Source organism: Haemorhous mexicanus, chromosome 2 (assembly GCF_027477595.1).
Source record: "Haemorhous mexicanus isolate bHaeMex1 chromosome 2, bHaeMex1.pri, whole genome shotgun sequence".
Lineage (NCBI taxonomy): Eukaryota > Metazoa > Chordata > Aves > Passeriformes > Fringillidae > Haemorhous > Haemorhous mexicanus.
In genome coordinates this window covers 19,048,995-19,075,904 of record NC_082342.1, presented here as the reverse complement: position 1 = coordinate 19,075,904, position 26,910 = coordinate 19,048,995, and the positions used below count along the sequence as shown (strand labels likewise).

Sequence of the window (26,910 nt, the reverse complement as noted above, 5' to 3'; positions counted from 1 at the left end):
TGTGTGAGCCGGATGAGCAGCCCGGTCGCGGGGCCACAGGTTCGGTCCCCACCATCGCCAGGACACTGCTAAAACTTCCCTCTCCCGCGAGAGAGGCCAGGGAACCACAGGCGGGAGGGGGAGGCTGGCTTCTGGCCGGGCTTAAGCCCTCCCGAATAGGAGAGGAAACGGTCAAGGGTACTAGAAAGACAGCAGGAAGACGAGGCAGGGCTGCGGGCGCCAGGAAGCGACGGCAGCTACAATCAGAGGCAGCCCTCCAGAGGCTGGACGGCTGGAAGACTCAGCTGCCCCCGACCACAAAGAGCTCCGCTTAGGAAAAGCATCCCTCTGGATCGCCCCGACGGCACGTGAGCCCTAAAGCCGCTGTCACCGATCCAAGCGCCCGCATTCCCTGCATCCCTCGGCCCCTCCCCCGGCTCTCGCCACCCGCCCCAAGCCGTGGCCGCTGCCCCCCGCTGCCTCCCTTAAGCAAGATGGCGGCGGCGGCGTCTCCCGTGCTGCCGCGCGGCGGCCGCTCGCGCTCAATGGTCGTTGCGTCACGATGGCGGCGGCGGCGGGAAATGCGAGTGAGGGCCGAGGAGAGCGTCTGGGGGGCCGGGCCGCTATGGACCCCCCGAGCTGCATGAAGGCCCTGCTCCTCGCAGCCACGGAATACCGCGCCGCCAAGACACCGCACAATGCCGCGCTCCTGCAGCGCAGCCTGGAGGTGGGAGCGGCGCCCGAGCCGGGGGCGCGGAGGGAGCGGGGCGTGGGGAGTGCTGTGGTATAATGTTTTATGGTGTGTTTACAGAGGCGTGTTGTGAGTCTATATGCACTCAGGGCAAGCAGATAGTGTGGGTTACGGGGGACTTAATTTTTTATTGATCCCCTAAATTCTGGCTCGCGTGAATTGTTTCACAGCTTGAAAAACAGCCTGTGAGTAACGAATTGGTCTTGCATCTGGAGTTTTCCGGTTCCGCTCAACACGTATTTAGACGTGTTTTTACTAAGGAGGTAGACCAGTTCATTTCCCTGATCTTCAGGTACAGCTTTGTGTACAACTTATGTGGTGGCCTTTGAATTAATCTCCAAGTTACTTTTTCAAATACAGGTTTATTTTAATTGCTAGAACGTTTATGTGAGAGTTAATATCTCTCTTTGCTTTCTTCCCTTTATCGCTTGTAAGGAGATACAGAGGGAATATACAAAATCAACATTATGTGTCTCCCATATGCAAAATATAAATCGCGTCTACCTGTATTGGTGTAAAGGTATATAATTTTTGGCCTCTTCTTATGTAGGCTTCCCCTAGCTCAGGTTCCATTTTTTCATCCCAGTCACAGAGTCCTCCCAAAACAGCACTGACTGCCGCTGCAGATCCTCTCTGCGGAGTGCTACCTTTGGGTCCCTGTCCAGGCCTTTGGAAGGCAGGCTGATTGCAACGTGGTTATTCTTTCAAAATAAATAAACTTGGTACTTTCCAAGCATAAAGGAATAAAACCATTTTTTTTTCCATTTCTGCCTTTTTTTTTTCCCCCAGCACACGTGAGCATAAATATCCCACTACAATGACACTTACATTCTCAGTTTGTCAAGTAGGACAAAATCTATTTCATGCAACTCTGTGCTTCGATTTCCGTGTCAATTACATTGTTGCAGTTGAGTAAGTGAGGTTGTTTCTCTCCTTTCATCTCCAGGTTATCTCTGGACTGAAGCTTACCCGTTTTTTTGCTTCAAACCAGATTCTACCAAGTGAATGTCTCAGTTGCCTTGTAGAGCTCCTGGAGGACACTAATATAAACCCTTCTCTGGTCTTGGCTGTGGTTACTTTGCTATCACAGCTAGGTAAGGTTTGCATCTGGACTTTTTATCTTTTGTCTGGGCAAGGGAAGATAAGACAGATGCTGATTCTGTGTTGTGGGTGATTAATGTCTTGGAAGAAGCATGATGTGTGAAAGATGAACTATTTTTCATTGTAGTGGAGTCCTTGGCTAAGCTACCTATTAAGAAGTTTTGCAGTAAGAAGGAGATTTGAAGTCATCCCTGTGAATGACAATGATCATGCTTGTCAGAATTTATCCACTGGGTAGGGTGAGAAATTATTCTCTTGTCCTTTATTTTTGGAGCTGGAAAAGACTACTTTTTTAATCAAGTGAGAAAGGTGGCTAGGGCATGCTAGGATAGGGAGAAGTGGTGTCACATCCTCTGTTGTAATAACAATCAGTGGGGACTCAGTTTCCTCATGCAGAAGAAGCCAATTCTTCATTCTCATAACTGTTTTTACACAGTTTTCACAGACCTTGTGCTCAACTCCTATTGGCTAGTAGTTTTCTTGCGCCTTAATTCATTGTTTAGGAAATGCTTGTGTGTGTAGGTGTTAAGACTCTCTCCATCTACAGGTGTTTACATATTTCTTTGGTGAATTCTCATGGGACAGATCTATTGTTTATGCAGGTGCCTCTTATTTTTCCCTCTAATAGGTTGTTATGCAATCAAATTCTCATTCTTAGGATTTCTTCACATGGGAACTGAAAAGCTACTGCTAGCTTTAGCTAGAGTAGAAGGGCCTAAACCATATTTTATAAGACCTTTCTTTTATAACATCTTTACCTGTCTGCAGCAATCCTCAACTGTCATCACCTCGGTTTACCTTACCCACGGGAGTGTTTGCTGGCAGTGTGGGCTCTCCAATAGCCTGGCCTATGTACATTAAGTATCCCCATTGCAAAGAGGTTCTATTGCCTTTTGCTTGTGTATTGAGATACCTTTTTGGGGTTTTTCTCCCCCTCTATTTCATGGAAATGGGACTTCATTGTCCAGGGAGCTCTGTGCTCAGAGCACAGCCTATGTATATAGGGAAAAATTATCCCATCTCTGCTTAGTTTCTCGTCATATATCAGTGGTTATTCCAGATTTGAGTCCTTTATGATGATCCCTTGCTTATCTTCCTTGAGTCATGGAGTTTAAGCCTCTCTAAGCTTCCTTTTATGTTTTTGGAACAATTATTTTAAAATTATATTTGTTATGGGGTTCTGGAAAATTTTAAGAATTAAGTCCTCTTCCAAATGATCTATTGCTCTACTTGTTTTGCTACAACTCTTTGAGGATTGCCTAAGCAGAACTGACTTCTATTTATTTTTTTAACTAATGCTAAATAGCCTTATCAAGTTTTCAGTTTGAGTCTACCTTTCCACCATAGCATGAGGGAAGAAACTGAGCTCATCAAGACCTAAGCCTTTGAAGTGCAGGTTTCAAGATCTCAGAACTGAAACTTGGTAGATAGGAGGTAGACTACTCTTTCCATGTCCAATCATCTTAAGGAAATGGATTAGTGTTATAATTAACTGTATGTCCAAAAGTGAGGTAGAGAGGCAAGAGCATAGGAGCTGTCATTTGTTTGTAGTTACCTTTAAAACATAGGTGAATAACTGCTCAGAGGCTTTGGCTTCTGCTTCAGCTGGTAGTAGCTAATGCAAGTTTCTTTTGCTAATAATTCCTAAATTCCAGCTTCAGATACAGAGACTAGAGAAGCTCTCCAGGACACCTACAATCTGACTAGCGTGCTGGCAGGAGTGATTCATCGAAGTTCTACTAATCTGAGCGACCCAGTTTTACTACAGGTAAAGGAACTAATGCTTCATAATGTTTGGCTACTGTTGCATAATGAACATTATACTGTATGCATGTAATAACCCTTCAAAAGCTCTATTGGAAATAATGTGTGAAATAATAATTGGAAGGAAAGTTGGTCTTCGCTGTGTTCTTTATTTGCTGTATGAGGTGGATATGAGGAATTTAACAATTTATAGAGTTCTTTGTACTCTCTTTAATCTTACTGTGCTTCTCACAAAAGAGCCCCTAAAAAATCCCACAAAGCAAAAATAATAACCAACCAAAAAAAAAATGCTGCTCTTTAAAAATTGTTTCAAGAAGTCATTGTTGAGTGCTCAGAAGATTGATTTCCAGTTGAGGTATTTGGTTGTTTCTCCTGACACAAGCCGTTTCATAACACAAACCTGGAGATCATTTTGTCTAATCAGTACTTTGATAGGTAACTGTGAAAGAATGAAAGGAAAGCTGTGGCTGCCTGTTTTCATGGAGGTTTGCAGAGCATGTGTGGCCTCCTTTTTTCTGGTCAATGCTATCTGCCAGTGAATGCCAGGCACTATACTAATCAAAGCTTACGGTGAATGTCTGACTATCAGTTTGAACTCACCAATTTTAACCTGTCCTAAAGTTTTCTTTATTGTTTTCAAATATGCACAGGTTTTCCTCTAAACTTTCAGCAAGTACTTACTGGTTGCCTGTTGTCACTTGTCTCTTTCTGAAAAGCAGAAAATTAATTTACTAGTAGTCCTGTGGCCCTTGTTGTGTGGAAAATAAATCAGGCATCCCATAAAGATCTATTTTCCTGTGGTTTGTGTATTTCTCAAAGTGCTAGGAGTACCACAAGATCTAGGGATCCAAGTGACTCACCAGTCAATAGGAGAGATTTTGTAGTCACCAGATAGATCTTGAAGTTCTTAGATATCTAAATGGTGATGTTTTAACTGCTAACCTCTGCTGCGATTTTTGTCATGTTTGAGTGTATTGACTTCAGTTATGTTCCAGAAGAGTGCTGTATGAAGGACTTTGCTACCCTTAGATCTGTTGGCAGTCTTTAGAGCAAACCTGTTTTCCTGTAGGCATCCTTTCTACAAGAGCTTGCAAAGTGCTTATTTGGACTTTGATGAGACTTCTAGACCTTTCAGTAGGACAAAGCCTGTTTATCACTGACAGAATGGAGAACTTGCTGGTGAGGCAAAGGTGGAGAATTGAATGTGATGCCTTGAGAGGCTGACCTGGAACAGAGACTAGACAGAACTAAAAAATAAAGAAGGTATTTATTAAAAGGCCTTAAAAGGATACACCTTGGGCAGTACAAGAGCCTGGCCAAGGCTACACCCCAGATGGATCCAAAATGGTCACAAGTTTTCACATTTCTATAAGTTTTGGTCTATTTACATATTGGGGTTAATTGTTCAAAAACGGCTTCAGGTTATGGAGTCCCATCCTCCATGTTTGCTCTCTTCAATTCACTGTTGTTTATGCTCTTTGGGCTTGAAGCTGGTAACAGTTGTCCTTGGTTCCCAAGCTGGAAAAGGATTGTTTTGTCTGTCTACCCTGTGAAGACAACTTACTAACACTTAATATTAAGCTCAGAGTTACACACTAAGGCAGTACAGAATATGAAAAATATGAAAGCTAAAACACAAGGTATCAAATGGGCTGAAAAGGTAACTCCTCTGTCAAAATAAAATCTTAATAATCTTTTTGGGCTTTTACTAAGTAAATCAGTATGTTAGGACATACAATGTGCTTGCAGCAGCTTGTGTAATTGTTATGTTAATGTTAGAGTCTAAAAATTAATTTCGTTATAGTGTCTTGATATTTGTCCTTTCAGTTTCATCTTTTGTAGCATTCCTCCTGAGATGGTGTAGGACAAGCATGTGAGCAGCTTTCTGTTTCCTCAGGGTATTCAGTTGCTGCAGAGACTAACATACAATGTTCCCATCTTTTGTGCTGGTGCCAACATCGATGGATTAATTTTGTTTCTAATGCATCATGTGTAAGTGTGTACTCAGTGTCTTTTCTTATGGGAAACAGCAAGCTAAGTTTCTAAACTTTTTGAAGGCTTTTAGAGTACTGTACTAACCTGGTCTCCAGAGCAAGCTGTGCTCTGAAGTTAACAGACTTTCCTTTGAAAACCGTGTACTTTTTGCAGGTTGTCAAATGCAGTGGTTGTGGGACTTTGAGTGAAGGAATATCAATTGGCCTCAGCCCACCTCCACACCTCTGGGAGCAGGGAGCTAACAAAGAGAAAAGCCAGGAGGAAATTCATGCTTGTCACTAGGAGCAGACCTGTTAGATTAATAAAAATTCGATTCAAGTGCTCTTGTAAGAAATCTAATGAAACTTATATGTAATAAACAACCTCTGATAGTAGTGGTCTCTGATACTTTGGGGTTTTTTCAGATGTACTCAATTTAAAACTACCCACACTGCATGGATTACAATCTGAATTTTGCTTTGCATGGTGAAATGGTGTCTCATTAAAAAATAAGCTCTTGCCAAGACACAAAACAAAATATTAATCCCCCAACCACCCAGCTCTCCCAGCCCCCACCCTACAATTTCTTGTAATTAAATTCAGGATGCTTCAATGAAAACATCTTTTGGGCTTTTCTTTTAAGTCAATCCACTGAAGATGAGTTAACAATACCGTGTTTAGGACTCCTGGCAAACCTCTGTCGTCACAACTTGTCTATTCAAAGTCAGATAAAATCTTCGGTAAGAGCTTTGCTTTTGTGTCATGATTCTCCAGCTTAAGGGTAAGAGTTGACTCTACCAGGTAATTACCTTAGTACTTCTTTAACGCTTTCAGCAGTGATAACCCTGACTGCTTGTTCTGCCGAAGGGCAGTTGTTTCTCCCATGCTGGAGAAAATAACCAGTAGAACAGGAAGCTGGGTATCCTCTTCCCCTTGGTACATTGCTGTGTTGTTGCCCTTGCTTGTGTTGTGTTTGATTTTTGCAACTGTTCTCTGCAGCTGAAAAGGGAATTGAAAATTTGATCATTCTTTCATAGAAAAAACTAAATGTCATTAAAACATAAAGATTATAAGTTGATTTTTGGTAAGCAAAAAGGAGATTTGCCTTATAAAAAATAATTCAATAAAATAGCCCTGATCTTCATGCCAGGGTCCTTGAGCCCTCAAATACATATACATATCTGAACTGCTTTGTTCTTGTGTGTTCATAAATCCGTGCAAACATTTTATTTTTTAGTTCAGAAAGAGAGGTCTGCATAAAAGCAAATCTACATAAAAGCAAATGTTCTGTTTACCTTGGAAAAGAGGCAGGGGGTAAAAAAAGGGAGAAACTATTGTCAGATCCAATCATTAATGAGAGAACGGATAGGAGTCAATTTTCAGTGATTATTTTCTCTAATGGGCTTTAGCAAAATGACTTTCTCATCTTTCCTTAAAATAATTATGGAATTTATTCCTTGGTTGGTTCTCTGTTGTTTTGGAGTGTTTTTTCTCATTTTTCCTTATACAGGTTGAAAAGAACATTAACATTAATGCCAGCAGAACAGTGAAATTGTGCAGCAGAGCAGTGAAATAGCTTTCCCAGAGAACTGTTACCATACTAACATTTTTTTGTATTATTCATTATTTGTATGCCTTATGTATAAATATGTCAAACCTGTAAATTTGATGGGTTTGTAATATCTTTGTTTCTCCTTTTTGCTGTAGAATAATGTGAAGAGTTTCTATCGTACCTTAATAAGTTTCTTGGCCCACAACAGTTTGACTATGGTTGTGTTTGCACTTTCGGTGTTATCAAGCCTTACCCTAAACGAAGAAGTAGGAGAAAAAGTAAGTGTGTCTTTGAAGTTGTTTCTATTCTTAAGTTGTAGATAAAACCAATTGTCACCCTGGCCAAATAAAATCCTAATTCCAGCTAGTTTTAATAAGCAAGACACCCAGCAAAGTATGTGCCTATACATAACTTTCTTTCTTCTTCCTTCCAGCTTTTTCATGCTCGAAATATCCATCAGACATTTCAGTTAATATTCAGTATTGTTGTAAATGGAGATACTCTAACAAGAAAATATTCTGTTGATTTACTCATGGATCTTATGAAGAACCCCAAAGTTGCAGATTATCTTACCAGGTATGGCTCCATTTCCTAAAAGTATTTTTCCTAAGTTCTAGTTCAGTTTCTTTGCTGTATGCTATTTGAATTCTAAACCAAACACTAAGGGGGAAAAAAAAATCCCAAGATGCTTTTTGACTGTTGCTAGTTGATTATAATTATAACTGCTATATCTGAACCAAAAGGGTTGCTGGGTTACTAGTTTGACACAGAAGTATGACTTAAAACCTGTTTTTTTCATTGTCACTGGAGGAACATTGAATACCCTGTTCTGTAATGTTTTGTTTGGACAATGTTGGTAGTCAGACAACAAGATGAGTAGCTATCCTGCCTTTTACAGTGTTATATAATCTGGAAGTGGAATAGTATGGTTGAAGTTGCAAGAAGTAATAATTTTATTGGGGGTAGGGGACGTTAGAGTGGTTCTGTGGAGAGCTTGACTAGTAGTTCTGCAAATTCCACCAGGAGATTTTAGGGGCTGATTTTCAATCTAAATCAAGAAGTAACATGGCTGTAAAATCATAGTTTATTTTAAGGAATTTGCTTTCATTCTTAGTGATAAATAACTTTAAATATTTTTAACAATTGTTCTGTTTAAATTATCAAAAATTTAAATAGAAATTAAATTATCACAACCATCACTGTACTTGAAGTGTTTGGGGGTAAGAAGGAGAATAGGGCACTTTCATTCATCACTTGGTGTAAATGTCTAAATATGCTGAAATTTCAGTTTTATAATTTTTTTTCTTCTCTGTGCATGCTATAGATATAAGCACTTCACCTCTTGCCTTGGTCAAGTATTAGATCTTCTTCATGGAAGGGATCCTGATTCATCATCTAAGGTATTTATACTTTTTCTGTTAAAGGCTGAGGCTACATTCCTAATCTAGTTTCGCTTCTGTTATTATAAATAGGTTCCTTGTGTACAAGGGTTGGTCATGAAATACACTGTCTTCAGGACTCTTAAATGACCTACAGAATTCACCACATTTATATTTTCTAGTTATTCAAAGGTCTGTCAGATTGAATTTGTAATGTTGGATTTTTGCCAGATTGTGTGTCTGCTTTTAGGCAACAGATGTAAAGGCAAAAAACCAGCATAAACACCTTTTGTGCTTTGGCTATTAAGAAATTTCGGCATCTACCAGGAATGTAGTGTATCCTACTTTGCTCTCTAAACCTTGAATTAATACTACTCAGACTTCAGCTGGTGATCAGGGAACCCTGATGCTAATCTCAAATGTGTAGGAATAAGTGTCCTTGCCTTAGCTGAACAAATGGTGCCACTTCTGTTTAAGCTGCGAACTGTTACATTCAGCTTTGTGTCGCTACCACCTTATGTAAATGAAACATTGGCTATCTGTCACTAAAGGCTAAAATATGAAATGTGAAAATGTTGGGGCTAAATATAGCTGTGAAACAGATCTGGAGCTTTTTTCTATGAATGTGTTACACATCCTAGTTAATAATAGATGCTCCTATTTCTCTGTGGTTTTGCTGTTGTTTATTTGGTTTAGAGAGGCATGTTGACATGGAGCTTTCCAGGGTGGTTTTCTCTTTGTGCATGCTCTGAGAATGGATGCACATCCTGTCTCAGAATGGATGCATATTCCTGTCTCAGAATGTTTTCTCTTTGGCAGCTTTTTTCATGCTGAGTGTATACATGTTTGTACTTTTACTTGTATCACTAGCCAGCGGTCATGTCAGAAGAAAAGAATGCAATACACTGAATACTGTCACAAGCCTTCACAGTCCAATGAACTGTTTCTTCTGCTGACTTGGCTTTAAAGAAAGAAAATTATTCCTCAGAAAACTTTCAAGTGCTAAAAGGAGTTGCATAGAACTTGCATATATCTTTAGACTTGTGTTATGGGAGTTGCAGTTTCTGTATAAGTTCTTGATTTAAAAGCATTTCAACTCTTCTTCACTTCACACAGATCTTAGAGCTGCTGCTTGCCTTCTGCTCTGTGCTAGAACTGCGTCACACCCTGCGGCAGGCAATACTGGAACCAGCTGGCTTGGCAGTCTCTGCAAACACCAGACTTGTGACTAGCTCAAAGAGTTTTGAACCATCTGTTGCATTGGTGCACTTGTCAAACCAACCATTGGAAGGCTCTGAAGACTGCTCAGGGCTAGCATTGCAACTACTCAAAGAGATTTTTGAGGTACCAAGACTGATAACTGAGTTTAAAGAGCTTCTCAGAAGCTCTTATTTTTAAATTATTTTTAAACAACTCTTATAATTTGACTTGAAAAGTAGCACATACAAAAATACTTGTAATAAAGTTCATTGTAAAATAGTTATGTTGGAATAAACATACTTCATAAAACAACCATTCTTTTAAAGACATGCAGTATTTTAGAAATATGTCTGTGTTGTAAGTGGAAGACAAGGCAGTTTATGAAGTCATGAGGTAGGTAGAACACTATCAGAGTTCCTTTCTAGGACTTACAGGAATGAGGAAGTTCTTGCTTTTTCTGTTTCCTGTAAACGTCCTCCTCCAGTATGATACTGGTCAGCCATCTTAAACCTGAAATAGCAAGAGGCTGGGAAAGCAGGAACATAGACTGGTGCAGGAAGGGGTAGAGAAAGCTTGGCTTCCTTGTGTTGTACTTTTCAATATTGACATAAAATGTCTTTACTACAGGATGTTATCAACAATAAGAATGGTAAATCAGCTGAACACTTTATGGATCTTTTGCTGCCTGTTCTTCTTGATCATCTTCAGAAGCCAGAACAGATTGTGGATGAGCTATTAGTGAAGAAAAAGTGTGAAAGAATGGTCAAGGCTATTAATGTCCTCACAAATATCCTTTTAATGTGCTTCTTGGCAACTGATTTATTATTCCTCCACCACGATCTGCTCTAAGATATTAGAAGGCATGTTCACCTTGGGTCACTTTAATAGCTTCTAATCACAATAACTGCCCTAATTTTACTTAGCAGTGTCATCTTGCAAGATCTAAAGTAGCTTTCTAACTGCTGTGAAATTATTTTGTGATACAGTGGTGCCGGGTAAAATGTTGTGGCTATTCAACAGAACAGAAGCCCTTTGCAGATCAAAAACAAAGATGAGTGTTTTCCATTGAAATTGTGGGAGAATTTAGGCAGCCATCTTCTTGATCCGTGTAGTATTGTTGCCTAGCTAAGACAAGTGCAGCTCCCAGCCAAATATGATACAAATTTAGATAAGAGAAACTGTGAAAAATAACATGGAATGGTACAGTTTTACATTCCTCATTGAGTCCTTAGTGTCCACAGTAAGTTTAGTAAGGGGGACATGACTGCAGGGTGTAGTGCTGCATTCAAGCTGAGTTCTGTGGAGAAGTCTCTGCTGGCTCACTTTTAGGTAACTGAGTCTTGTATTAGGGACTGCCTGGTCCCTGCCGTTTGTTGACTATGCTTCTTTATGCCACCCATTTTATTAAGGCTTGCCTTCACTGTCTGTTTCCAATAAGTGTATGTATTAACTGAAAAGTGAAGCTTATTTGACTTGTTAGGTGTGATTTAAGTGCTTTATGTTGTTGGGTATTGCAAGCATTTTTAGAGGCTCTTGTGCTTTGATGCCCTAGCTTTTGTGCCCTAGCCTTATTATTATAAAATGTTGCCTCTTGGTGCCAATATCTAGGTATAGGTATATTGAATTTATTCTTAACTCTGCCTACTGCTCTGCAGAGATGACACACTGAAAATGCATGTCTCGAAGGTGCTGACTGCCAGCCAATGCACATGTCTGATAGAACACCAGTTTCCTTTTTGTGGGATTGATACTGGCTTTGGGATCAAATTGGTGGACTCTAAAATGTGGTGAGCACACATATTTATCTAAAATCTAATTAGACATGACTAGTGTGAGAGTTGTGATATTGTTGCAATGGAAAGAAATGGTAGTTGAAAGTACCATTTAAATCAATATTGGTATTAAATTAAACTTAGTATTTTGTGGAATAAAAAGTAATCTTGCTGATCAGTTCATTCAGATAATGTTTTTGGCATAAGCTGGAGATCTACTTATGTGGAATAAGGACCTTAAACCTCATGCAGTAGTTCAGGCTGATCCAAGTGAAAGCTTACTAGGACTGCTAATGGCATGTGATTTCTCATTTTGATTTCATGCAACCAGAGTTCCAAAATATCATTATGGGGGGGGCAGTTGTTGCACTGAAAATTAAATGCACATTTCTTTCAGCTCAGTGTCATTATAGCTAAAAGTCAATATAGCTATAAGTTAGCTATAACTTATAGCTTAGCTATAGCTATAACTTATAGCCAGTTTCACTGGCCAAATCCCAGTGAAATATAATTGGACCTATAATTAAACACTCTTCACTTTCAACTGGAATTGGTGGTTTTGGTCTTCATTGTTGCCCTCCTTGACATGCTGGGGAAGCTCAGGCACATGTTCAGGGAACTCAGTATGATCTCTTTGGTTCTAGCATCATTGCCTTGCTAGATATATTTATTAGGGTTTTTTTTTAAATTGACTGGATTTGTCAGTGCTGATTTGACATATCTCGCCTTTTTTTTTTCCACGCAATTTGCTTTTCTACTTGGATGTTTACAAGCAAACTTGCTACTGATATTATTTTGAAAACACTTGATCTTATGAGCAGATTACAGCAGGATGTACCTGGTATGAAGGTCAGCTTCTACAAAATGTTACAGGTATGATTTTAAAATGTTTTTGAAATGTATCTGTGAAATAAAGTGTCACTGCACTGCAGTAGTTTTAGTTCTGTTTTGTATGGTTATCTCTGAAGTGGTAAAGCTTCTAGGAAAGTACAGTCCCTTATGCACAATTCTTAAAGGTTGTTTCACTGTTCTTCTAAAATAACATTAGTTTGCTTTTACTCTAGTCATTTGTTTTGGTAAAGCATATGAAATCATATTTGAGCTGCCTGGTAAGAATGATCCTTTTAAGACTGCATTATGACTGCAGTTTAAAGGTAGCAAACTAGAAAACAATTACCACAACAATACAATAATTTTTGGGGTTGATTACTATTAAATATGTACATCTAATTTGGAGCTTTGCATGGCCAAAACAGTTTCTGGTCAGATGATACCTTAATACATTACTTTATAGATGGAAAAGCAGTTCAGAGAGTCAAACACTTCTTGCTGTTTTGGAGATTTTTTTATTCCAGAATGGGAATTGTGTAATTTAATGGGTAACGATGAGTATTACAGTCCATGATTAATCTTTATAACTTCTGCTAGTGACCTTTTATGTTGAGTATCAAGCACTTGAAAACTTGCAGGAATTAACTAGCCTCTTTACCTGTTGAGTTGCCTTTAATGTAGAAGGTGATTTCCAATACTCAGAAGTATAGACTGCTTTTAAAACCATATGTCTTCTGTGGATTTCATGCTCGGAAACTTAGAAGGGCAAACTTTAAGAAGGTAACTTAAGTTTTGAATAAAACATATATGTGCTCATGGGCTTTGTGATGTTTTGCTAGTTTGTATTTTGTGGGGTTTTTTGTTGTTGTTGTCTGCTGTATCTTGCTTTGACCAAACTAATTTATTTTTAGGATCAGCGCTTGATTACACCTTTGACATTTGCTTTAACATCAGACCATGGAGAGCGGGTCCAAGTGGGGCTTAAAATACTCTTTGAGGCTGCACCCTTACCAGATTTTCCTGCCGTAGTGTAAGTATTTTTGTGATACTCTGGTTAGATTTGACATTTTTATGGGCTTAGTGATATTAATGTTTTTTGGAGTACTATTTTCAGCTCATCAGACACAGAAACTTTAGAAAAATTGTCCTGTTTCTGCTTTATGTGCACTTGTGAGACCACAGTGATCCTGGAGGCCAGAGGAAGCCATCACAATGCTGATGGTGTTCATTTTGTGTCAGATTCTAGAGAGCAGAGGAGCAATTGACTCCTGTCCCTGTGCTCATTTATCTGAAATCTGTGCTTGGAACTTAGGGTGCATCTGACTGTCAGATTTCTCTCTAATGAACTCTGTCAGGTATGTCATTCTTCAGTTCCTAAAGCTTTGCTCACCCTTTTGCAGTATCTTCCAAGAAAGAACACATTAGGGTAAGACACAGGCAGATGACAGTTCCGGTAGTATTTTAATAGGGTGGTTTAAACAATGAAAAAGTATTGAGAAGCTCTGTTGGAGTCCTTATTTCTGTAGATGTAATTAAATACAAAAAAAAAAAAATTAAATTGTATCACAACCTGGAGTTGAACCTGACAGATATCAAGGCAGCAAGAAAGACCATTACATCAGCAGCAAAAGCCAGACATGAAAATGTATGACTTTTTGCTGAGTGAAGCAGGGGACCTGTTGACAAAGGACATGGAAAAAGTTGACATACTGAATGCCTTGCTTGGTCTTCACTGATAAGGATTCCCAAAGGCAGAGCAACGTCCCTGAGAGCAATGGGAAAGCCTAGAGGAGGCAAGACATACTCTGGGTGGCACAGGGTCAGGTTATTGAACATGTAAACTAACTGGGTGTACAGGAGTCCAGAAGACCTGACAGGATGTGCCCTTGAGTGCTTAGGGAGTTGCCTGTTGTCATTCCAAGGCCACTCCAGAATGCCTTGGAAAATTCATGGTGACTGGGACAGGTTCCTGAAGACTAGAAGAAAACAAATGTAACTTCTTCAAGAATGGCAAAGATGATCAGTAGCACCCTGAACTGCACTTGGAGGAGTCCTGATAACAGGGCAAAGGAGGGAATTCCCCTCTGCTCAGCTGTGGTGAGACCACGCCTGTAGTGTTGCATCCAGGCCTGGGCTCTCCAGTGCAAGAGAGATACAGACATCCTAGAGTGAGTCTAGCAAAGAGTTTGAGGGATGAGTATGTATTACACAAGGTGAGACTGCAAGAGCTGGGCTTGCTTACTTTTGGGAAGACTAGCAGGCTTTTTATGAGTGTGTTGAAATGTCTGATAGGAACAAAAGAGACAGCCAAACTTCTCAGTGGTATCCACTGACAGGATAGAGATAGGCACAAACTGAAATATAAGAAAAAACCTTTTAGATTTCTTTAAATATCAGAAAAGAAACACAATTATTGTAAGGTGAGGTCAAACTGGAAAATGTTGCCCAGAGAAGTCATGGAGTCTTCATCCTTTGAGAGAGTCAAAATTACTAGGCACAGTCCTGGGAAACCTGCTAAGAGCAGGAGAGTTGAACTAGGTGGTGTGTAGATGGGTCCCTTTCAATCTTAATTATTCCATAATTATATGGGTTTGTGAATATAAGAAATATTTTTATAGTAGCCAATAATGAATAGTCTGGCTGAAAGAATGAAGGATCTATAAAATCAAGTATGTCTGGAATTGTACAATGGAATAGCCAAAGAACATATCTATAAATGCAAGTTAAAAATAAGCTATGCTCACTTAGGAAGAAATTGAGACAGCACTTCAGTGAAGAGGCTGGGATAGCTTAGTAATTAGGGAATTTATCAAGAGCAAAAATTTATAACTGGTGCCTCTAAAATTGGCTCTTAATTTATCATTCTTGTTTGAAACATGTTATTGGTACCTGCTTTGAAAATACCAGCCACAAATTACATGCAGACACTTGAATATAGGTGCTGAAATTACTTTTTTCTAAGCTTTTGAGTTCTCTTCCCTATACAAATTTAAACAGATTGCACTTTTTTCTGCATACTTAAATTTTGGTTAAAACTTACAAAATCAAGTGTGTTGTATGCAATACAGTATTGTAAAATAGAATTGCAGACAAGGAAAAATTGAGGTTTATTGATTGCACTCTGCCTTTTCTTGATTCAATCTTATTTTTATGCCCAATAAAAATTCTTACTAATGCTTTCTCCATCTTCTTTGATACAAACAGTGGCTAGTTAATTTGTATAATAACAGGTGAAATAACTTGTTTCTCAGGTGCATAAGAGATATGATCTGTTGCTCAAAAAGAGCTGAGCACTCTACCCTTTCTGATGAGATTCTGTATTTGTCTCTAAAGGTCAGCCATGTTACATTTTTTTCCTCTTTTTCTGTACCTCTGGCCCGTTTGAGCACATGCCCAACACACATCTTCATAAGGTGTGGTAATGCAAATGTGACTGTACATCTCATCTTCAATCCTTGCAATGGTATTTGTAGCAGGTTGTATCATTAATAGCCTCATGTTTATGCAGGCTGGGTGAAAGCATTGTAGCAAATAATGCCTACAGACAGCAAGAAATGCAGCACAGAGCAAAGAGAATCCAAATGCAGGCACCTTTGACCAGCACTACTTCAGTGAGGTATGCTTCATCCTACCCTTCAAGTAGTGACTCCAAAGCTTCAAATATTGAGGAATTAATACAAAAACTTCATTCTGGACTAGAGGTTGGTAGAATTTATATACCCTTGTGAAACATTTGACACTTTTTTAACTGGGAGGGATGGAAATGAAAATCCAGGTGTCAGACTACTGTGTGTGGAATAGTTAAGTTTGGTTTAGATTCCTGTCTGTTTGGAATGTGCTCTTTTTACTGAGCTCCTGAGCAGAATTCAGAGATGCTGTGTTGAGCTATACATGAGGGTAGGGCTCCTTACTGAGGGCCCTCTTCAGGGGGGCTGTCAGATGCAGTCAGCTGTCAGATGCAGAGGCAGGAGCCAGGTACAGTCCAACTGCTTAGACTTGCAGGGACACATACAAGGGAACCTCCTCCCTCTGCTTCCTAAGCAATAGCCTGTAATAGAGTAGAGCTACTGTGCTACTTTAGAAAAGTGTGGTGCGTCTCTTGTGTGCCTAAACATGCATACTGACATTCTCCTTTTGATGGCTATAGCTGACTCTAGCATTTGCAGTGTAGCTTTTGTGGCCTTCTTGGAAAGGTGCTGTTATTATTTCAGAAGGCAGTTTTTACTTCCCTCTGCAGCAACTTGCGTTGTGAATGAAACACCCAGCCAGGAACCACATACCATGTGCTGCTTTGTAGGCCATCTTGGCAGATACCGATTATATCTCCTCTTTCCCTTTTCTGTTCAAAGCAAGTTAGCTGCTTTGTAGCTGCTTTAGACCGAGAGATGGATTGTTGATTCTGTTTTCTGTTGGCTTAAAAAAACAGTTGCAAATTGGAAAAAGAAATTGAAAGTTTCTTGGTAACAGCTTGATATCTGTATGCGTGGTGTTGCCTCCAGCCTTAGCTTTGCGACTCTTATCTCTTGTTGTAACTGATAAAAGTGAAACTCAGATACCAGTTAGCTAGCAGAGAGCTGTCATCTCAGAGAGATGCCAGAATAACAGTGAAAAAGGTCAGGTGAGTCTTCCTTGGCTTACTTTTTACTATGCCACTGGATGCTCCCATTGATCATTCTTTTAAGGACTGCATGACAGTGCATTGCTGTGTTTATATTAATGTAAATCAAAGCAAGCACAGGTGCCTACACAGCACTAATGCAGCAGCTTCACAGTAATGTGACAGATTGTAAACCTGCTTCAGTTGTTTTGTTTTTTTTTTAGGGGAGAAAGTTGTTGATGAATTGTTGAGTGATTCTTTTCTTAGACCTTCTAATTAGTAATTCAAAAGCAATATAGACATTCATTTAAAATATCCAGTACTTGAGCTCTCTCTGTGTATTGTGTGAAGCTCAAATGCTTGTAAAAACATCATTGAGAAAACACTTTTCATAGTATCACTGTTCAGAGAGAATGAAGGGAATTTCATTCTTAGAGCTTTTCTTGGAGTCATTTCTATGTCCTTTAGATATTTTAAGTTTGCAAGTAGGAAAATAAACTACTTGTTTCATACTTTAGGGACAGAAAAATGAGCTGAGAACTGGAGCTACACAGGGTCGGTCCCCATGTTAATTTGCAAAAAGCATTCTTGCATAGTGGTTCAGGATGCTGCAGGCTTTTCGGTAGGTGTTTAATGTATGAACAGCTGGCATAGTTTGCGCTTGGTTGTGCATCAGCATCTGTGAACAGCTGCTCAGAACTGGTGTTGTAGCAGCACTGCCTAAGAGAAAATACCCTGAAATCACTAAGTAGCATTTTCACTTGACTCAGGCATATACTTTAGTAAACTCTTAGATCTTGTCGTGCCATACATGGTACATTTCCTCTAGTAAGTCACTGTAGGCTCTGTAGGTCCTCAATAGTATCCTTTCCAGTATCCTAGAAAAACTTTCCTGGGCCTTTTCTCTTAATATGTATGTTGAGAAAGCAACAGAGTATAAACAAGGAGTTTTAACCATATGCATTTTGTACTGTTAATCTTAGGGCAGATTATTTTAGGTGTTTTATGAGAGGCCTGCTAATTCTCCAGCAAAGATTGAACTAAGGGGAATGATTTTAGAATGGTGATTTTACCTTTTTATAGTGCTGGACTGATAGTCTTCTGCAGATGAATCCTATTAAGCCTAACCAGTTCAATTGCTCACAAACTTCCCCAAGGGTGAGGTGGATATTTTTGAGTAGATAGCCTCAGACACAAAAATGAGAATTCAGAAAGTCTAGTGGCAAGGAGAGTTCACAAAACTACTGAGCTCTTTAGTGACACATTATCTGTGTAAGTAAATTGAAATTTCCAGTATCGGTAATTGGAAAACGTTTCCACAGATGAAGGAGCCCTTGGCTGATGTGAGGATATCTGACATAATGGATGTCTATGAGCAGAAGCTGTCATCATTAGCAGTGAGTACAGCCTAATATGCATGGGGACACTGCAGTTGGTACTTTCAGAAAATGTTAATGAGAAATGTTCTCCCTATATGCAGTCTAAAGAAACGAGGCTGCAGGATCTACTGGAAGTAAAGGCAGTAGCTCTGGCTCAGGCTGAGAGGCTGATGGCTCAGTACCGGTGTCAGAGAGCCCAGGCTGAGTCTGAGGTAAGTAGAGGAGCTTCAAGGTGGGACTGAGTAATGATTATCTGGGTAGCTTTAACTGTGATCACATGTGAAAACTATACTGCTCATCTGTAAGCTGTGCTTGCAAGTTAGGGCAGTCCTAATTTTCACCATGAACATCCTGTTTTCCTCTGGACTGTTCTTTGGCACAGTTTTCTTTAATGTAATTTTCCTTACAGGATGTCAACAAAATTACCCTACTCTACTCATTATAATTTGTTAACCATTAGTGATAATTCAGCAATATTAAAAAGTAATAAACCCACTTACTAGAATTCTCTATCAAATTTGCTGGTATGTAAAGAACTGTTTCCTGTTTGTGCCTCTTGATTCACTGGTCAGAGATGAACTTTCAAATAAAGCTTGCTTTTGTGGGGTCTGTATTTGGGCTGCACATTGAAAAATGAGAATAATTTCTATTCTTTAAAGGTTATATTAAAGATTGTGCTACTGGTTACTAAATCCACAGCTAAAATGTATCATCTTGTACTTTGTTCTTCCCTCTTCCTTCACAATGTCTATAAATGGAGCTAAAGGAATTTAGTGAACCAATTATTTTGTAGTTAATATTAGGTGAAAGAATTTATTCTCTTAATGTATAGATGGTGACATTTTGGTGTTAGATCTATGGCCTCAAACATGCCTAATACAACTTGAGAAACAGAATTCCCTTTAATGTATGTGGCTTTTTTTTTTCTTTGTATTTGGGGGTGTCTTTCCACTCAAAGGCAAGAACTCTTGCTGCAATGCTGAAGGATGCAGAAAGAAAAAATGAAGAGCTTAACGATTTGCTGAAGGCTCAACAGGTAGAATCGGAAAGAGCACAGACTGATATTGAACAGCTCTTTCAACACAACAGGAAATTGCAGGCAGTTGCTGAAGAGCATGAAATACTAAAAAAATCCACTCTTGATCTCCTTCAGAGGTAAGACATGTAGGATCTCTAAACAAGTATTTCATATGAAAAGAGTTCTGATGTCCTTTACTGTGCTAGGCACAATAGAAGAGCAACAGTACATGCTGTGTCATGTTTTTAAATGAAAAGTTCATTCTTTTTTCTTCTGTATGCTTGTCAAGAAGGTCTTTCAGGAACTCAAATTTATGTTACATTTAACATACTTAAATTTATTAATGTATTAATGTTCAGCTTTCAGTGGAATGAGAATGGAATTGTAGGTGCTGACGGTCCAGTTCAGGAAATAGCACAAGCTTTGTATGAAAAGAGAGCATTGTTCTCTAGACACAGAACTAAGAATGCTTAGTTTCTGTTAGCATTATACCATGCTCTCAGTGTCTCTCTTTGATCTTACATGCTGTCTTGGTGACATGCTTGCAAGAGTTCTGGAGAAACAGCCAATATCAATGTGTTTGCATAATGTAGAACTTGTCATTGTTGGTCCAGTCTCTACCAAATTTGACTTAAATTAGGTAGAAGTGAGGTATGGAGGAAGGAGACACATTGTGTGTCCTGAATTGTTTATAAGCATTATTTCTTTGGGATCTTAAGCTAAAAAGAATATGTGAGACACACAAAGTACATAAAGATAGAAAATATTTGAAATTAGAATGTGCTTTGGAAGAATAAAGGCTTAAGAGAGCTCTGACTTCTCAACTCACAAGCTGACACTAGGTGTCAGCAAGGCAAAGAAACTGATAACATTGAGATCAAGTTTCTTGCTTAATAATGGGAGCAAGCATTATTGGACGATTTTGAAAGCCTATTGCTGCCAATAAAGGAGTCATTGAGGGTGGAAAATGTATAAAATTTTTTTTCACTACTAAATTTCTTGAATAAGTGTCTAGTCACTGTGGAAGTGCCTCCATTTTTGCTTGAATTGTAGGTAGTCATTCACTTTGTGAACATGTATTGTCTAATTCCTGGGAAATAAATCAGCCTCTGTCTAGTATCTAACAGTTTTAAATTCTCTAAACTAGGAAAAAAACTTTCTAATCCTTACAATGTGTTTCTAAAGCAAAAACTTACTTTTAAAAACAACCTTCATACTTCAAATATGCTGTTTCTTGAAAACAATCGATTAACTGACACCAGGGGATAGAATTTTCCTTTTGGTGGGAAGGTAGGAAAATGTTTGCTTAGAGCATGAAATCTGCCTCATAAGCCTGTATTAATTACACACTGCATTGTCTTCAGTATGTTCAGTTTTTAGTATCACAAGACAAGATCATAGAAGATCATAGACTAACTTAAAGGGTCCCTTAAGAGATGATTGACATACACAAACTGTTATAGATTAGCTCTTTGCAAATTTCTAAAGGTATTTATAGTTTTCTCAATTCCTAAAAGTTCTCTGCTGGAAGGAGGTTGCTTCCTGATCATGAATACTTCAGGATATGTAAGGGATCCTCTGATGTTTGGCTGGTTTGTTTGTTTGTCTGTTTTCTTCTTCCAAGTCAAGCATTGGAACAGACTGCCCGGGGAAGTGGATGAGTCACCATCCCTGGGGTATCTAAAAGATGTGTAGATGAGGCATTTAGGGACATGGTTAAGTGGTGGACTTGGCAGTACTGGATTAATGGTTTGACTCAATGATCTAAAAGGTCTTTTCTAACCTAAATGATTCTATGATTCTAGGTATATTGATTTAAAAAGAACAAACCCAAAACATCTAACACACTAACAGCCAGCTGTCACCAAAACCACTCAGCTGAACACCCCCCCTTCCAAAAAACACCTTGCTTGTCACTTAAGTGGGATGATTGCACAGATCATAGCAAATATTTTTATTTGGCAAACTATTAAAGTAAAAGCTCTCTTCAAAAGCAATTACATTTCATTTGTAGGTATGAAGCAACTGAAAGGAAAGGCAATATAAGGATCTACAGATTGCATGCAATTCACTAAATAAACATGTGGAAGCAATGATGAAACTAAATGAATCACTCACGCAGCAGAGTAGTCTTTTTAAAGCAAGTGAAAGAGTAAAACTAAATAGCACTTTAGTCTCAGTTTTTCAACTGTGCTTTAACTAACATCTTAGAAGTGAAGTTAGCCAAAGTTGCTTCAGGGTTGGTTTATACATTTATTTTTGATGAGAATCTGTTATTTTATATGTATATATATATGTGTGTGTATATATATATATATATATGTATATATGTATATATATTTATGTGTGTTATATTTTATATATTACTGACTTTGGTTTATTTTATTTGCTCCTTAATTGGTTGGAGTAATTGGTGAGGGAATATTGACAGACTTCAGGAATAGTATGAAGAGAAAGATGATGACCTAATTCTTAGGTGCACTTGGGAAGAGTGTGGAGGTGTTATTTTGGTTGTCATTGAATTCTTAGATGCTTTTATCATGCAAAAATTTCCTTGTATTTTCTTTTAGCCTGCATGTTTTCTCTTAATGTTGTCAAGTTGGGAAAAAAACCCAAAACAACTAACCCTACTAAGTGAACACATTTGAAAGTTAATTAGAAGTCATGAGGGGTGGTATTCTGCCTGTGGTAGAAAACATTTTTCAACTATAAAACCAGTATTACCTATGTCTTCTTCAGGAGTGATTGTAATTTTTCATTTTTGATGGCTTAAAATAGAGGTCTGGTGTATCTTTCACCAATGTAACTAAGAGAATATAGGCTCTTGACAGATTTTATTTAATACATAATTTTCAGAAGATGTCTTTAAAATATATTCATAGGCAGGCCTTGTATTCAGTTGAGAAATAAAATGCTGTTCTTGGTTTTACTTGGAAAGTTCACTTCACCCTTCCAGGCTCTTGCCTTGTCAGTAATCAGAGCAGTCCAAATCACTGCCTTGAGTTCTGATTCAGATGGAAAATTTTCATACTGATACATTAATTTGCTACTGAACAAATGTGGCTACTTACATCAAATGGTGCAATATGCAGCTCAGGGTTAATGAGGAGGTATTCTGATGAAAGCTGACCCTTGTTAATGCCAGTCTGGAGGAGCAGTTTATTATATAGGTACTCTTGAACTGCCACAAAAATGGACACACTGGAAATATATGTCCCTCCCTTTTGCTAAAGGCTGCTGCTTAGAAACTGGTAGATAGGAAGTGGATAAACAAGTAAACAAAAGTGACAGCAGATGCCATCTAGGCAAGGCAAGTGGCAAGTAGAATATGCCTTAGAAATTAGTCTAGCTGGTAATGGAAAAAGTAGATTAGCTTCAGAGAGTGTCAAGTGCTCATGTTAGAGCTGTATTCCTGGTAGATGCCAGTACCTCTGTATTAAATGAGTGTGGAAACTGAGGATTACCCAAACTAGTGATAACTGAGGAAGGCCTGTATAAAAGCTTTGTCACTTTTGAGTGTTATGTGACAATTTAGGAGATGTTCAGAATGGTATTTTTTGTGTATGGATACAGGGATAATATCTGAAACAGGTTTTAATAATTGCATTGTCTCTTCAGGAGCATAGTAAGAGCTAAAACCCCAGCATCCTTAATCACTAATGGAAGGGAATTTTTACTTGCATTGAATGCCAATTTTAGTTCTACCACAGTATTTTGAAATATTTGTGGCTGTGATCAAAGGCACCAGTTTCTGGCCTTTGGTACTCCAGGTGTCAGCCTTTTCAGTAGTTCCTACCATGATGGGTCATGGTGGCAGGAAGGAAGTAAGATCTATCTCTGCTCACACCATACACATTCAGAGGTTTGATGATTTGAAGCTCTTGACAGCGATAGGAAATAATACAAAGATCATTTTAGTTTCTTAGGAGAATGGTGGCATATATCATTTTAATAATTAAAATTTATTTCTCTGCACTTTTAGGAATGCTGCACAGTTAGTAGAAAGTGAACATCACAGAAATGAATTACAGCAACAGCTGCAGGAGAGAGATGGCACAATAGCAAGTAAGTCACCTACCTTAAGATCACTGAATCTAAGGAACTAACTGTATTAAATAGATGTTGTTATTATAGGCTCTAGATAAGCTGCTATCTCTTAATGAGCAACTTGTAAACCTTAAAAGTTGGGCACAGATAGATAATTTAATAGTTGAATGAAACAAATACAAATTTTAATCTTTTAGAAAGGATGCATGAAGTTGATTTCCCAGACTCGACTGAATCTCTGCATATTGTGTCCCTTCAGGATCTTCTTGCAACATGTCCATTAGAACTATTTTCTGTATGAAATGCAAATTAGAAGAGCTTAATTTAACTCTCTGCAAATGACTGGAAGCAACTACTAAAATTTTTCAGTAGGTGGCACTACTCAGTAATTCAATTAGCAGCCATGTTGAGTCTAAAAAAAAAAAATTAATAAAAAAACTCCCTTGTTTCCCAGGCCAATGCAGTATCTGTTTTCTAAGTTTGGTATTTGATCTTTTAATTTGTTCATTTTCTTAAGCCTTGCAACAGAATATAAATGTTCTGGAAGAAAAAATAAAAACTCAACAGAAAGAAAAAACAGATATGGAACTAACTATTGATATTCTTAGAAAGGAATTAAGTGAAACACAGCAAGCAAGGGAAGAACTGAGTGTCAAGGTAAGGAATTGTGCCTGCATTCCTGAGACTGGAGTTTTAGGTATCTGTTTAATTGACAGAGTTGGTAAATCAGTACTTTGGTAGCTAAGTACCTAAAGACCTTGGATTAGCTGATGTAGTAGTGGACAAGAACAAATTTTCTTAACTTTAATTGCGTACCTTTTGAGTTTTAAGTTAGGATCAAGTTCTAATGAGACTCTGTGTGGCGTGGTATGTGATTACATAATGTTGGGAAGGGAAAAAAAAAACACCAAAACTGTGGCATAATGTTAAATAACAAAATGTAACAAATTCCTCTCCAGTAGTTTTGACTGCTGAAAATGTAGGTCAGCTTTCTCTCCCTCCCTTTTTTCACATTGAATTAAGGCACATATGTATGCACCAAAATGCGCCTGGGGTTCTTTTGATCATTGAAATTCTAACAAAAAAACATTTTTATCTCCAAGAAAAGGTGTCTTTTTTCAAAAGAGAGATCACTTTGGCTCTACCAAGTCAACAGGATAAAGTTAATAGAAAAAAAACCAAACAAAAAAACCCTACAAAACTAATCCCCCAAGCTTTAGTGCAGCCTATGTGTCCTTGACTGCAAGTAAGACTCCCTCTAAAATCACAAAGCAGAGATTCATTTCGCATGCAAACTGATGAGCAAATGCAAAGTGTGCAGTCTGACAACCACGTTTACTGTATTTCCATTTCCTGGAAGCAAAAGCTTAATCTCTTCAGGCAATTTTATACAGTATATAGGAAATATTTCTTTTGTTCTCAGTAAATATTTACTGTTGTGATGCTTGAAATGAAATGTAGATGGTCACACAATCATAACAAAGGGGTGGTGCTTTCCCATGGTAGCCAACATTTTGCAGTGTGGCAGTAGCTGTAATCACTCGTGTGCACCAGCTGTACAGCTAGGGGAGATTTCTGAGACAAGCTTGTCATTTTAAAACTGCTTTTTAAATACTTGCTTAAGCTCACCACCGGGCCACTCAGCTTTCACTGTATTATTTGTTTTTCAGTTGGTAATAGAGGAAACGATAACATTTTGTTTGTTTCTGCAGGCATCTTCTCTGGAAGTTCAAAAATCCCAGTTAGAAGGATGCTTGGCGGAAAAAGAAGCGCTTATAAATCTGCAGAAGGAAAAATTGGACATACACACCAGCGTGATTGCAGCAATTCACAAACTAAGTGATGGCAAGCAAAGTGCAGAAACAGTGAACCTCAGTTTGTAGGGCTCTGTTTCCTGTGCTTTATGAATTCTGTTAAACGAGCTAAATTATAGTAGTGACTGCCAGCTTTGTACACAGCACATGCAGTTTGGTTGCCCTCTTCCATAATGCAGTTATTGCTTAGAAAGGTCAGCAGCAAAATAAAATGTTATCAGAGCTGCTGAATTAAGGGGTTTTATTGGAGTTTTGCAAACTCAGTTGGGAAAGAAACTATCAGTGTAATGGGTTAAAAACTTTTATTGTCAATGTAAATTTGCAGACATGGGTGCTTTCGCTTTAAATGTCTTGGTCATGAGGAAGGGGTAAGTAAATGTTGGGGAGGGTTTTGTTGTTTGGGGTTTTCTTCTCCTTTTCTACCAGAAAGTGCTCAAGTAAACAAATTCCAGTAGGAAATGCCAAGCATGTTAATAACTAAATTGATAAATGCCAGTTTGACTTTGTCAAATGGTGGAATGGGAGGGAGAAGACATCAACCTGCTCACCAGAGTAAGGTGGCAATAAGGTACATGTCTGCAGAAAATGGTAAATTAATCTTTAGCATTTATGTGACAGAATCCAGAGCATATAAAGATTGATTCCCACACACCCCCCCCCCAGAAAAATGTACTGTTTCAGTATGCTATTCTAAGCCAAGTGTAGCTGAACAACTCTGGGTTGCATAGAAAATAAATGCATGAACACATCAAGATATTTTGACAGCATTTCTGTGTTTTGTGGTAGTGTTTTTCCAAATGGTAGTGAATAATGGCTAATGGAACTAACAAGTAAATTGATGTCTGTTTAAAATCGTATTTAAAAAATATAATATGTTACTCTTTACTGTTAAAAAAAAAAAAAAACTGGAGATTTTTGTACTTCATTCATGCAAAGAAATACCTGTGTAATGGGTTTTGCTGTTAGGCATCATGATATTACCAGTTCTGTAATCAAGTTCCCAGGGCTGTTTTCATATTCATGTTATGTGCCTTATCCACCACGCTATTGGACTTTTGTTCCCTTTCCCCACAGGCTCTCTCATTTAGTGCAGGGAGTAGCTGGCACCAGCACAAAAAAGAGCTCTGCAGTAGTCGATTTTTAATTATCTGAGTCATGTCAGGTTGTCAATTGCATGTTCTACAAGCAGAGACTTTTGTGCTGACTTAGTTCTGAGTACCTTAAAGTCTCAATACAGGAGACTCCAGTACTTCTTATTTGAAAGTAGCTGCCTTTTATTCTACATAATCTGGAGAAAGTTTTCCATTTAACATGTGGTTCTATATGGCTTTGTATGTTATTTCGTTCATGCCTAAAAATACCCTTAAATGTATATTTATTTTTCTGTACTATGTGTTTTCCGTGCTATTTCACTTTTGATGTACTTACTGGGAATAATGACACAGTAAAGGGCTTGGAGTTGATGCTCTTCAATTCACCACCTGTTGTGTGTTGTCTTCATTTTAGCACTCCTCTTTAGTCTAGATTCTGCATCCTTTGATCTTTTGCTATTTCCCTGCTAGTGGTTTATTTTAGGCTTTCACTTTCCCCTTATTCTCCATCCCTTCACTTCTCTTTCACCACTCATTCTAATTGACAGTGCCTACCATTTGCTTTTCCCTGGTGAAATCTCTTATTGAAATTAGGAAGCTTTCCTTGTGTGCTGTTTGGATCTATTAGTAGAGTCTTTTTCCACCCCTGGAATAAAACAGT

The 26,910-nt window shown here is 38.5% G+C and overlaps 1 protein-coding gene across 3 annotated transcripts; it reads left to right on the top strand.

Annotated features, from left to right (window-relative positions):
• Positions 1–481: 481 nt before the first annotated feature.
• On the top strand, positions 482–26,635 carry CIP2A (cellular inhibitor of PP2A). 3 transcript variants are annotated; one of them, XM_059837380.1, is made up of 20 exons: positions 482–706; positions 1,677–1,824; positions 3,487–3,599; positions 5,493–5,587; positions 6,213–6,309; positions 7,277–7,399; positions 7,555–7,697; positions 8,446–8,521; positions 9,617–9,844; positions 10,328–10,487; positions 11,346–11,487; positions 12,246–12,345; positions 13,215–13,333; positions 15,812–16,004; positions 18,223–18,297; positions 18,381–18,491; positions 19,238–19,434; positions 23,280–23,362; positions 23,862–24,001; positions 25,057–26,635. In XM_059837380.1, exons 1-20 carry the CDS (start codon positions 542–544, stop codon positions 25,225–25,227), a joined length of 2,679 nt encoding a protein of 892 aa, XP_059693363.1. In that variant the 5' UTR covers positions 482–541; the 3' UTR covers positions 25,228–26,635. The 3 variants fall into 3 exon arrangements, with proteins under 3 accessions (XP_059693363.1, XP_059693372.1, XP_059693380.1); XM_059837389.1 differs by lacking the exon at positions 482–706 and adding an exon at positions 1,959–2,065 and having other exon boundaries at positions 1,689–1,824; XM_059837397.1 differs by lacking the exon at positions 482–706 and adding an exon at positions 1,959–2,065 and having other exon boundaries at positions 1,689–1,824; positions 5,423–5,587.
• The last annotated feature ends 275 nt before the right edge of the window (positions 26,636–26,910 follow it).